Raw genomic sequence first — 13,505 nt, 5'->3', positions numbered from 1 at the left:
TATCACCAGATATGAGTGTCAACAGCGCGTCAGTAGTCGTTCAAATGTGATACATGATTATTTTGTGGAAAAAATGGAAATCTTTATATATATAATTATATTATATATATAATTACTTTGGCTTTTTACGCGACGTGATATAATTGTGCAATTATATCATGTCGCGTAAGAAGCCAAAGTTTAAAAAATCCTCAGGGGTGATTTCATTTCATCGGTAAGTACTAAAACTCTGTATTTTCTAATATTTTCAACAATACGATACTATAATTTCGAAACAAAACTATTTTCCTGCAACTGGGTAATAACAATATACATTAGTTGCTAGCCATCGCCATCGTCCAAAGAAAATTTTTAATGACGCTCAATGAATTGCTTGCACTAGTGTCGTACTTATTACACTTGGTACTGGGTCCGCGTGTTGTAATCAAATTATCGATATGTTTAGTTCAACATTTTTTTTATTATAGCGGTAGGTACTAATGTGTAAACATAAATTGTTTACAGGTATTTAAAATCTAACAATTTTAATTACTTAAATGTTTGGTCCCCACATTCGCAATAGTTTTTTTAAATTTTCAATTTAAGTAAAAACGATACATTAATGAAAAAAAAGGAAATATAGATAGAAGAGGTACAGTGTCGATAATTTTACAATGCACGTAAGTTCGTCTCCACGAACACTTCATCTTTATGAGATTGGACATTTTCTTTCCCCCATCTACATGATTCCTATCTCCCTACTTGCTTATTATACGTCACATTCATCCGCTTGAGTTCTTAGTTTTATCACAGGCATACTTTACAATCGCAGTTTTTGTATTAATTTTTTTAGTGTCCCGCCGGATCCTTTTTAAAGGAGAAAATGGGCTGAAGCAACAGGCAGTAAAAGCTGGGTACCTACTAAATGTAGCACCATTTGCTATAGGCATTTCATGACATCACATTAAATTATATACATATGAATAAAAATCATTAAGAAATAAATCATTTGGTTAATCCGGTAATATATGACATGAAACTCAGAGTCGCAAATTATAGACCACATCTAAATGTGAAAACATTTCTGAAGTCAGTTATTTTTCGTCAAGTTTTCATGAAACAAATGATATGCTTCTTCGCCTTCGGAAATAAGTATCTTCATTTTCTTGACAAGTTCGTCGACGCCATAGGTGTAGTCATGTTTAGTCAGTTCAGAAAAAGGTAATTGTTGAACAAATATATCATATTTCAGGGAGAATAAAGATTTTTATGATGACTGTGTTTTAATATTTCAACCCTTCCAGTGATCGGATTGACTGGAAATCTAGTAGGTTAATGAAAGTACGATGACAGCATAATAAATCATTAATACTATGATTGTAGCATGTAGCTACGTATACACACGCGCCTGCGTAGCTAATATCAATTAATATTTGCGTGCAGTAAAACCTTACGCGTATTTGGTAACAACTGTGTGCGTGTAAAAGTCAGCTACGCTAGTCTCGAAGAAATTGCTTTAAATGCCGTTTGCACATACTCCGTGATTAACGCTAATTATAGCAAGTATAAAGCAAGCAATGCCTACTTCAATATTCCGCTAGTTATGAAACATAATGTCGATATTAATTAAATGTCACATCCCTATCTGTACATTGTCAACTTTTTGCTTTTCTTCCAAGAAGTTTATGTTCATAGGATTCTTAGCTTTTATGTGACTAGCAATAATAAAACCTTATTAGATCCAAATAAGTTTCAATTTTTTTTTTACCAAATGTTTTTATTATTGTCTATTTTCGTTTGATAATTTATAACCAATCAAAATTATGTTATCTTAGTACTAATGTAAGATTATGTTTTCAAATGTGTGCGTGTGGCGACACCGGTTTTGACACAAATGTTGCTTGATGCTATTTCCATTCTTTTCTTTCTTCCGTGCGAGAAATTAATGGTTAAAGTCAAAAGGGATACTGCGTCTTTTTAGTACAGCAACGGTGATAAGTTGGTATGGCACTAAAGTCTGACGTCACAAATAAATATTGTTGATTTCACATTTTTAGCATCATTTTGAGCTTTTCCCATATGCTTGTCAAGACCTCTATTGTACGATACGTCAATTTATATTGTAGAAGATGGTGAATGTATTTACATTACTGAAAGTACTTTCTAATCGTTGAACCAAAATACTGGCATCTACTTCCGCCAAACAATAGACTTATTAGACTCAACTCACACTGGCGCAGAGTCGAAGCGTCGCGTCGCGTCCTGTTTTTCAACTCCACCGCTAGGCGACGCGCGTCGCCGCTCGCATTAGCAAAACACAAGTTTGTACCTTAATAATTGGAAAATATAGATGAATGCGCTATAGGCGAAAAACATGACGCGTCGCGACGCTTCGACTCTGCGCCATTGTGAGTTGAACCTTAGCTATTCAAAGGTGAAACATTGTCAGCATATTTTTCATGATATCAAGTCACACGACGAACAAGTCGTGAATCTGGTGGTGATAACAGTTGCAGTGCCACTCAGAGTTTTAAATAAGCAAAGATTTGAGGGGTACTGTTACTGCGAACGTCACCCTGAGACCTAAGTTGACAAGTCGCATGTGCCTATACTTTCACCAGCACTCTTACTCTTCAAAATCGGAACGCAATAATGATCACGTTACAGTTTGGCGGCAGAAATAGGTAACAATATGTCATATAACAAATATGCAATATAACAAATGCCATGTAAATACTGTTGTATAGAGCTGTATTTCCTCTCAATAAAGTCCAACTGTCTATGTTATATTTTCATGAACCATAGACAAAATAAATACAGTTATGACCTCATATTCAGCGAAACTACGTAACCCTGCGAATGCCTTTTATGCATCTACAAATATACAACTGAGTCATCGATTTCAAACAAACATCACACGTATTACACAAGTATGCAAAACAGTGCACCGATTACGTTTCTGTTAGTCTCATTATTCGCGGTCCATGGCGAGTCGGCTCAAATGTGTATATATATTTCTCATACGTATATTTCATCTCACTAGCTAGGAAAGGCTTTCTTTGAAGTAGGCGATTAAATTACAAATAGTATTTTTGTACCAACAAAAGCAAAACTGTTGTACTAAGTGTTTTTTTTTTGTATATGTATACCTATTAAGTGACGAGCCGAAAAAGTCGTGCGCCTGGTGGTAAGCGACACGCCTATCCATAAATGTTGCAGTGCCACTCAGAGCTTTAAATCGCCAAGATCTTAGAGTCACTGTCACTGCGCCCGTAACCCTGAGACATACGTTGACCAGTCCCACGTGCAGTAATTTCACCCTTAACCATTCAAAATATTACCGCTTGGCGGCAGAAATAGGTAAGATGGCTACCCTAGACAAACTCTTACACAAGGAGCTCTACTGCTACTAAAGGTTTGGAGGTACAGGTTTGGAAGGGCTTTGTCATTTAAAGCTCTAAGTGACACTGCAACTGTTATAGACAGACGTATAGCTTACCATCAGGCGCGCGACTTGTTCGTCCCGGCACTTGATATTATATAAAAAAAACCGGAACGCAGTAATGCTCACGTTACAGCTTGACGGCAGAAATAGGTAGAAATGGAAAAAATGCTTATTTTTTAAACATTAAAACATTGTACTTTTAAAAAAGTGTGCTTTATATACGCTTTTCACATAAACGCTTTATAGTTTTTGAAGCTTACAAAATCGTTTAGAAAAGCATTTAAGCGCATAGACTTTTAAGTTAAAAAAAGCTTGCAACGTTGTGTTGATGGCGAAAGACAAGAGTAGACCACTAAAAGTTTTAAGATAAGTTAGTTTATTTTTATTTGAAACATAAGAACGTTGTAAAAAATCAAATTGTTGATTATTCAAGTGACCAACGCTTACGCTTAAATTGCAAAGCGTGCTTAAATGCTTATTTTAAAAAGCTACTTTTTTAAGTACCTACTTTTCGTTTAAACGCTCACCTCTAGAAATGGGTAATGTGACAGTGCTTCCCAGGACGAAATCTTTCACAAGGAGCTCTTACTGCTTCTATATTATTATATATTTAGATTATCTGATATCTAAATGTAAATCCAATAATTCTTTGACTTACTACAAAAATGTTAAGTATAGTTTATTTGGACCAAGCACTCATTAAATTTTTAGGAACATTGATTGTTCGTTGTAACAAAGAATACGTAAGAGAAATGTATGTGTAATAAACAATTTTTTAATCAACTAAAAATAGATAAGCGTTTGTCAATCTCAGACAGAAAGTGAAGATTTTAACAAAGATTATATACACGCGCGTCTAGGTAATGATAATACTTATTTGCCTGACGCAGAGTAAACAAAGTATGAAACGCAACAGAGTTTATAAAATATGCTATAAAATTTAAAAATATAACAGTCGATACATAAAAAGTGAAACCTGTTAAGTATCAATTTGCAGTGACACGGTAAAATACACAATTTTTTTCATTTTACGATGGTGGCTGTTCATTTTGACTTTAAATAGTTTTAAGGAATGTACAGTCAAGAGCACGTCAAGCTTAACAGCTTAAGTGTGTGCTTTTCAACACGTGCAAAATTTAACACAAAATGCATTCTCTAGACTACGCGGACTTCATTTTCCAGCCATTCCACTTTAGTTTACCTCGCCCACCATAATCTCTTCATAAACGTTAGTTTTTCACCGACTTCAAAAATGGAAGAGGTCTTCAATTCGACTGTATTTTTTTGCATGTGGGTATGTTGTATGTATGTTACATGATTACTTTGTGATTCGGTCTTGTGATTTGTGATTCGGTCGGTTTTTTTATACATAAGTTACGTTTTATTTGAGTGTTTAGACCTGTAAGCCTTATATGTGTGTATATATATGTCAATGCATGCAAATACACAAAACTCGTGAGAGCAGTCAAACTTTTCTCTTATCTCAGATTATAGAGCTATTATAAACATTAGTGCGCGCAATAGTCACGCCCGTGCCTGTTGAAACTAATTTGGCAGCTTGAACTAGGCATAATCATCCCGGAACCCTCCCGCTAGAGTACCGGAGAAGGTCACTTTAAGGTTTTAGCCGGTAGAAGGCGTACAGGAGCGGTATCTCAGGAACGCATACGAAGCAAAGTTATACAGCTTCTGCGTACTTGGATGACAAAAATCCGTGATACTTTAAAACCTGTTTAGGTCTTGCAGGTATTCTCGATCTAAGATGTTTGAAACAAATACAGTGTTCGATAAATGTATTCGAATGTATATTCACTAAGAGCAACTCCTAGAGTTTCTTGCTCATTCTTCTCAAGGGAATTTACCTTACGAATGAGAAATAGACTCGATTTCAAATGTAATTTGCTAACTTACGGAATAACGATAATTTGAATGAGTTTGAAAAGCTTGGTGATCTACGTGAAATTGTATTTAAATTTAGAACGTTTTGCAGCACTATAATGGATACAGCCTAAATTCACAAATAACCTCCAAATAAAATATAGGGAAACTTATCGATGTCATTCAAACGTATCTGTAACGGGGGTTAAGTAATAGCCTTGGCATTTCCTGTCTGATAACGGTCATAGTTAAACATATTACTGTGTGGAAAAAGAACTTAATGTATTAAAGATAAAACTCGTAACTATAAACTATATCTACATTAAAGCAGATTTCAACACATACAAATATAAATCAGAGGGCGTGAATTTTCAAAATGATTATGATTTTTCAAAGTCTAGCGCTAGCGAAGCAATGAACAACCCATCGTAAACTCTGACAGTTGTACCGAATTATAATTACTTTCTATTTCCAATTCCAAATCAATTTGTACAAAAAGCAAATGAAAGAGAATGAAAGCTTGAGACAGCGTTATACAGTATGGTGCTGCGCTCGTACGCGTACTTTATACAGCAGTTGTGCCTTTTTTCGTTCTGAGGGCAGAATGGAGCTAGAAAGGTGATTTTTAAAAGTGTGATAATGTCTCAGAAATGTTCACAACCAGACTAGCCAGTGTACAGAGTTGTCCCAGACCTTTGTTACGGACTACATCCGGTTCTCAAGAGGCTAGTGCATCGGGTGAGCCGCCCCGGGTGCACGTACGAGGGGCATTCAATGTATTCTCGTTATGGGGGTGATCAACTAATGATAAGAGTAAATTAATTGCCTCATTAGTTAAAGACACTCTTTAAGGGTATAAATATAAAATTTCATGTAATTGTCATCATTAGTATTCAAGTTATCAATACGAGAAGACAACTACAATGACAGACGCCACAATGTTGACGAAAATCGAGCACCACGCAGTGATCAAATTCCTTACAAAACAAGGAAAGAGTCAAAAAGTTATTCTTGAAGAAATGGTGGCTGTTTATCAAGATTCTGCTCCTTCATTATCTACTATTCAGAAGTAGTCTAGTGAATTTAAACGGGGTAGAGAGAGTATTGAAGACGACTCCAGTGCTGGAGGGCCGGTAAGTGCCACTTCTGAAGAAAACGTCAAAATTGTCGAGAAACTTGTATTGGAAGATGCCCGTATCAGAGTGAAAACATTAGCAGAAAAGACTAAGTTATCCGTGGGTACCACTCACACTATCCTTCATGAACATCTGAATTTTTCAAAAATCAGTGCAAGACGGGTGCCGCGAATGCTCACGCCGCTTCAGAAACAAGTTCGAGTTGAGTGCAGTAAGGGGTTTTTGGAGCTGTGTAGCGAAAATCCGAGTGGAATTTTTGAATTCATTGTCACCGGTGATGAAACGTGGGTTCGTCACTATGATCCTGAGAGTAAGCAAGAGTCCATGCAGTGGCATAAAAAAGGAACAGACCCACCGAAGAAGTTTAAAGTCTGCCCATCCACCGGAAAACTCATGGCCACAGTGTTTAGGGATTTTAAGGGAATTTTACTGATCGAATACACAAAAATGGGTCAAAGTATTACTGCCGCAGCTTACGCAAACAGCCTACGAAATTTGAAGGACGCTATAAAGGAAAAAAGACCTGGAAAATTGACCGCTGGTGTCTTGCTTCTTCACGACAACGCGCCGGTTCACACAGGGCGCGTTGCCAAGGCTGCTGTGAGGGATTGTGGATTTGAAGAAATCACTCATCCACCCTACAGCCCTGACCTGGCCCCCAGTGATTATATATTTTTCGAAGGCATCGAAAAGTATTTGCTTGATCAAATAAGTGTATTGAGGCTATGGGAGACTATATTAAAAAATAAATTTTATTTAGAATTTTTTGCCTATTATTTCATACCTATACCGAGAATACATTGAACGCCCCTCGTACAGTACCCTCCCTATTTTCCAATAGATCCGTACCTGAGCTGTAGGAACGCTCACTTCCCGCTGCGCATTGGATAACTAACGGCTGGCGGCTACAAAGGTCTAAGTCTTTCAAAATATTCACAAAAGCCGTAATTCTACGAACAGTAATATTTAAAAAAAAGCCAGGTGTAGCATTTTTCACCTACACGAGGGATACAAAGTAGCACTAAATAACAACATTTTGTATGGTTCGTTTGCTTATCACCGCTTAGCGGATTAAACCTGGCCTCGGTATACATCTCGTTACAAGGTTCTTGATAGCGAGTATTGCGTTTTCTGCTCTCGTATTTTATTGCTTTATTGAAACGAAAACAATATTTTCTATGAAAATAGGAGGCAATGGAACGATGGGCATATTATGTCTCCACTATCGGAATATGAAAAGAGAAATCTCGCAGGAAATTTGTAAAATACTAACCTCCGAGGACTATATTCTTAACATTATAAACAACAAGTTTTGTTCCATTACTTTTTATAAAACATAATAAATTCACCATCATTGTACTATCTAACACTTCTTAGATCTGCATTTGGTAGTAAAGTAGTTTGAACTTTCAAAGTGATATTAATTACGCTGGCGCTTCCTTTTTTTCTAACAGAGCTATCAGCGTTTAGAGTAGTCTATTGAAATATTTTTATTTTAATATAAAAATAAAGTCGAAAATAATTATTAAAAGTCATGGAACAAAAGTTGTTGTTCATTTGACGGCCTCCGTGGTCGAAAGCCTTGCACACCGGTTTTCATGTCGCCATCTCAGAGGTCCCGGGATCGATCCTCGGCCGGGTCAGTGTAGAAAAGTAACTTTTCTATATTGTCTGGGTGTTTGTGGTATCGTCGTTGTTTCCAATTTCCATAATACAAGAGCTTTAGCTACTTGGTTTGGAATTAGAGCAACGTATGTGCTGTTGTGTAATATTTATTTATTTATGATATTGGTAATAGTCCAATCAGGTTATTAGCATTTTAAAAATAACCCTATATGTAGCTCCCCTACTGGGAACAGACCTCCTCTGGCTGTAGTTCCCACGCGGGTCCGAATGTGGTTTGGGAATTTCAGAGACATCATTAAATTTCATTGCAGATGTGTGCTCCTCATGTGTCCTCGCGATGTTTTTCTTCACCGAAAAGCAGAATGTAAATTTAAAATTAAAATTTAGCACATAAATTCCGAAAAACTCAGGTGCAAGCCAAGATTCGATCCACGACACTTAAGAGGCAGGTAGGTCAAACAAAATACCATTGGCTAGCCAGATAAAGTGTTTTAACATTGATTTAGTATGTAAGTTAAACGATATTGATAAATTTCTGTAACTATCTTACTTCAATAAAGAAGTATGACAACAAAAAAAGTAATAAAAATAGTTGGACGCGTTCTGTAGTAGCCTATAAAACTATTTCTACGTGGAAACCAATACGTGCCAATACCATCCGTTGTGAAAATTAAAGGACAATACTCATTCTGGACTCGCCAATTTTTTTGTCGCGACCAATTGATAATTTACATCAATCTAAATATACGTTATAAGTTCCAATCATAAAACTTTGAAAGAAGTTGGAGAAAAAACAGATGTGAATTTTTTGAAATACAGTTCAATTCAGTGAACAGGCATTGCAAATATTTGTTTTTGAATGTAACACGACTTACATTTTGACATTTTATTTTCAGCCTCGTTTGTCTTGATTTCTTCAACGTTGAAAAACTATAGTGAAACAAAAACTATTTATATTTCTCGATTAAAAACTACCTCCGTGGCCGAACGGTTACCATGCCGGACTGCCACGCAGAGGTCCCAGGTTCGATTCCCGGGCCGAGAGAAATATTTGTATGACCTACATTTATTTCTCTCGTGAGTTTGGGTGTAATCTGTGGTTGTCTATGTGTGTGTCCATGGCACCCGCGACACAGGGTTTCCCTAGTGCGGGGCTATGTTGAGTGTGTAAAAAAAAAAATAAAAAAAATATCGCACAGTGTGCGGGAAATCGTTATAGGTTTATTATGCTTGTTTTGTACTATTTATTGTAAGCTTTAAAATGATATAACAAAAAACAAAAACCATTTTCGTGACATTCATGGCACAGTAAGTAGCAATAGTAGCAATGTCTAGGTAAGACTCAATTTATATTGTGGCGGAACAGAATGAAAGAGAATTTTTGTAACGATATTGTACATAGTATAATGAACTTTATGGTCAATTGTGTAACGTACAAACTATATACGAACCAAAATTTTTGACCATTCTCGAGCATGCGCTTCCATTCCGTTCCGCCGCAATAGAATTTGAGCCTAAAGGTATCTTAATTCGTCGCCTTAAAATCGTCGCCACGGCCACGCATTTTTACATATTTTATTATAACAAATTTTTGTTAAAGCAAAACTTGTTGAAATATATTTTATAAGAGTTATGTAGCATCCAAGAGAAGTGTGATTTAACTAATTTAAACTCTTATCTACATGCGACATGTATTTACTATATTTTAAACTACACATACACATATTATTTTCTTCCTAAAAAAAATAACTACATTGCAAAAATTTCTGTTATGATGGAAATTATTTTGCTGAATGTGTCAAAACTTTTGTGGAAAAGTATCAAAAAGGTTGTCGTTGAGACGTCGTGAAACGTTTTCAGGCATTTCTTACCGCCATGCGCCAATTCAACTGGCATGTCACGTATCTATCTCAATATAACCAGAAAAGTCGGGTCTGTTTGAAAAGTGTTTAACTTAATTAAATTATATATAAAACGGTAAAACGGTCGTTGACTGACTTTTACGTAACTACTAAGTGACAATAATGTCGTATAATTTGGGCCCAAATTTCATTTCATAAACCTTCACAAGGCGCCTAATTCTACACACCCGAACACAAAATGTAAAACGTTTACTTGACAATTATGCAACATTCAAATTGTTAGTTGGGAGGTTTTCAGTCAGAAGGTCAACGTCGACGTTATGGAGTTTTCAACGTTGACTGTAGGTTTGAATTACTATAAAACATTATATGTATTAATAATGTGATATAGCTATTTCCGTTTCTGAAGTTTATAATTTTCGCGATAGATTTAGATTTTTTTTGGTGCGCGCGTTTAGCAGTTAGGCTCAACTCACACTGGCGCAGAGTCGCAGCGTCGCGACGCGTCATGTTTTTCGCCTACAGCATATTCATCTCTATTTTCCTGTTATTAAGGTACAAATTTGTGTTATGCAAATATGGAATCGCGCGTCGACTCTTGGTTATTGTCGAGCGGTTTCGCGCGTCGCTGTGCGTTACTCGCGTGCAGTGACGCGTCAGACGCCGACCACACCAGACATAGCACCGAATGCCGAAGTGCGACGAGACGAGTGCGCGACAATGGATGAAGACGAAAAATTAATTTACTTAATCCAAAAATATGAATGTCCATATATCAAAATAATCATAAAAATGTCTTGAATCTAGGCTTAAATCGTCTACAGAGTGTTTTGAATTCGCCAAGTGTACGTCTTTTCCTCCATAACTCGTGAACCCAAAATTTCCGTTTTATTTTTCTCCCTTCAGTGTCGGATATACTTTTAGTTTCTTTCTCTTCAGCTTCAGATATAAGAGCAATAAAATTATAATAAGATCGATATCAACCATTGTGTACTGTCGAGCATGAGCGCCATTCGAGAATGTTTAAAAGTCTCTGAACTGTAATCCGGGCGCGCTAATGCGGGCGTCCGCACGACGCGCGTCGCCATGCGTTGTAGTTGAAAAACAGGACGCGACGCGACGCTTCGACTCTGCGCCAGTGTGAGTTGAGCCTTAAGTACAATTATGAAAGCAAAAACAAGCCCTGTTTATTTCACTAGTCTATTTAGTTGAGATCTTTATAGAGTTTAGCTTCCGCTTCTGTTTCCGGTAAAATTTACTATTGACACCTATTTTTTAAACGCTTTGTGTCGAATAGTTTCTTCACAAATAAATAATAAATTAATTTTATTAAAAAACTGAAATTTCTAAATACGCAAACTTTATTACATTACACAATCAAGTGTCAAGAATTAATAATTCCACTGATCTATGTATTCAGCAGCGCGAGCGTACCGACACGATTTCCTTAAGAGTCTTTTTTATTTTTTTATTTTTTTTGCGTGGGGAAATCCTCCGAGGATACCTCTCCGCCGCGGGGGCAGCGGGAGGTTATGCCGGACTTCTACCGGCTAAAACCCCACGGTGGCCTTCTCGGGAAGGATCCGGGATCGACTTCCTTAAGAGTCTATACTAACTCAAATAGCTTTGGTTGACTCCGCATAACAGTGAGCGTTGAATCAATCACTTTGAAAAAAACATATACTAAAACTGAGGATGTACACTGAGTACCATACGGTGTGGAAACACGATTCCTACAAATTTTAACGATAAAAAAAAACACAAACTTACCTCAAACTTTTACAAGAAAACCGCTGTATTTAATAGATACTTTACGTATATTATATTACCTGAACTAAATAGAACACTTACACTATGCGATATACATTTTTCAAACGGCGTTAACTTCGTTTGTAAAAATCTGAAATAAAACCAGTGTCCCCGCCGCTCGATCTAAGCAAAATGAACCATATTACGGGAAAAAATTTTAATTCGGACTGAGGTAGTATGGACTCTTAATTAGTTGTATTTGCATAGTATAATTGTGGCTCCTAGTACGAAAGCCAATTTTCTTTAATTGCGATATTTTATTTTATATGTGATAACAATGTATGTTACACGATAACTCTTTATGAACCGATTTTGATGATTCTTTTTTTGTTTGAAAGAGGGTACCTCGTTTGTGGTCCTATTTAAATTTGAAGAAAATGAATGAATGTCTTTTGAGGTCGGATTTTTTAGTACTCTGTCTGAGATTATCAAACCAAATGTCCTGTTTTTAAACGTTTGTATGGCCAGTAGTTCATGTGAGCATTGATATTCAAACTTTTTTTAGCATTCCTGTATTAAATACGAGTGTTTATTATTTTTTACCCGACCAACCTAAATACGGTCAGTCGGGTCTTTAATAGTCGGTGTACCATTGACTATTCTTTATGATAGTTACACTACCAAAAGTATATGTCTTATACGATCGCAGGCGCAGTTTCTTTACACCGTATCTTCATCGATTATTTACAGCGATACGAAATTGTTATGCGTAACAGCGTAGTTTAATGAAACAAGTGTGATAACTCCACACAAACGTAGCAGCGCTGTTTGTATGTGTGTGCGCTGCCGGTCGCGTGGCCTGTACAAACGCACACTATGGTAATAGCCAGCATCTTTTGCGAACTTATGCACGTACTTTGATAAGGTCAATTAATGTTAATGCTACATAAACAAAATTAAGTGTATTACTACATAAACAAAAATATAATAATTTAAGCGTTGTTAGCTTGTTTATTATTGTATTTTAAAATGTTAGAGGATAAATTACCTGGTGCGTGTGTCCCGTGCGGCATGACGGTGGCGCGTTGGTCCAGCCGCAGCAGACTCTCCCCCTCCGCTCCCCCTTGGCGCGACATCTCCATCACAGTACCACGTGTATCATAAACCTGATATCCGCATGTGTAGGCAGTCTGCAGGGTTATCTGGTGACAAAAATAGATAATATTTTAGCTTTACCACTCAGTGCAAATTCCCTCATAATTTTACGGCAAATTACGCGCACATTGTTCGTTTGAAAATACAACTTGAAGTAACTTGAAAGATAAATTTTCGACGCCTTTTAATATGCAAATTTAGAACAATATTTTTTTTAAATGCAATGAACACTATTTATAAGTTTTTGAAACATTCTGACACGTAAGTACAGAACAGTACAGAAAACTCACTCTCTTCGAATGTTCAAAAAAGCCTACAAAAATGTTCAAGAAACAGATATGGTATCTATATGTTAACAAAATTAAATTTATTTTAGTGCTAGGTAATCTGAATTCTATCCTAACTGGCGATAGGTTGCAATATTGCACTAAACCGCTGAGTGCGTGAATTGTCAGAGTCGTCACATTTCTCACATTCCTCGCTCCCCCTCGGTAGTGAATCTGTTTAGACGTGGCATGTACAACGCAGAAATTTTTGCTAAAAGTAATTTTGTATTCATGTAATTTGTGCAAAAGATAGGGCATCATAAACAAATACAAGATTTCACGACTACACTATGTGAAATGAAACTATTTTTCCAGATTTAAATCGCGTATATTTGTTTTTTAACAAACC

General features: G+C 36.4%; 1 protein-coding gene across 1 annotated transcript in view; it reads right to left on the bottom strand.

Moving 5' to 3' along the window:
- Positions 1 to 12,832, bottom strand: part of LOC113232629 (equilibrative nucleoside transporter 1) — a 67,041-nt gene extending 54,209 nt beyond the window's left edge. Inside the window, exon 1 of the mRNA XM_026467400.1 lies at positions 12,724 to 12,832. Coding sequence (XP_026323185.1) covers positions 12,724 to 12,817 — 94 coding nt within the window. The 5' untranslated portion in view covers positions 12,818 to 12,832. The remainder of the gene's footprint in view (positions 1 to 12,723) is intronic.
- Between the last annotated feature and the right edge of the window lie 673 nt (positions 12,833 to 13,505).

This window comes from Hyposmocoma kahamanoa, unplaced genomic scaffold (assembly GCF_003589595.1).
Source record: "Hyposmocoma kahamanoa isolate Upper Pololo Valley unplaced genomic scaffold, ASM358959v1 76, whole genome shotgun sequence".
NCBI classification, from domain to species: domain Eukaryota; kingdom Metazoa; phylum Arthropoda; class Insecta; order Lepidoptera; family Cosmopterigidae; genus Hyposmocoma; species Hyposmocoma kahamanoa.
The sequence above is the reverse complement of the archived record's forward strand: the minus strand, read 5'-3'. Positions and strand labels throughout refer to the sequence as shown.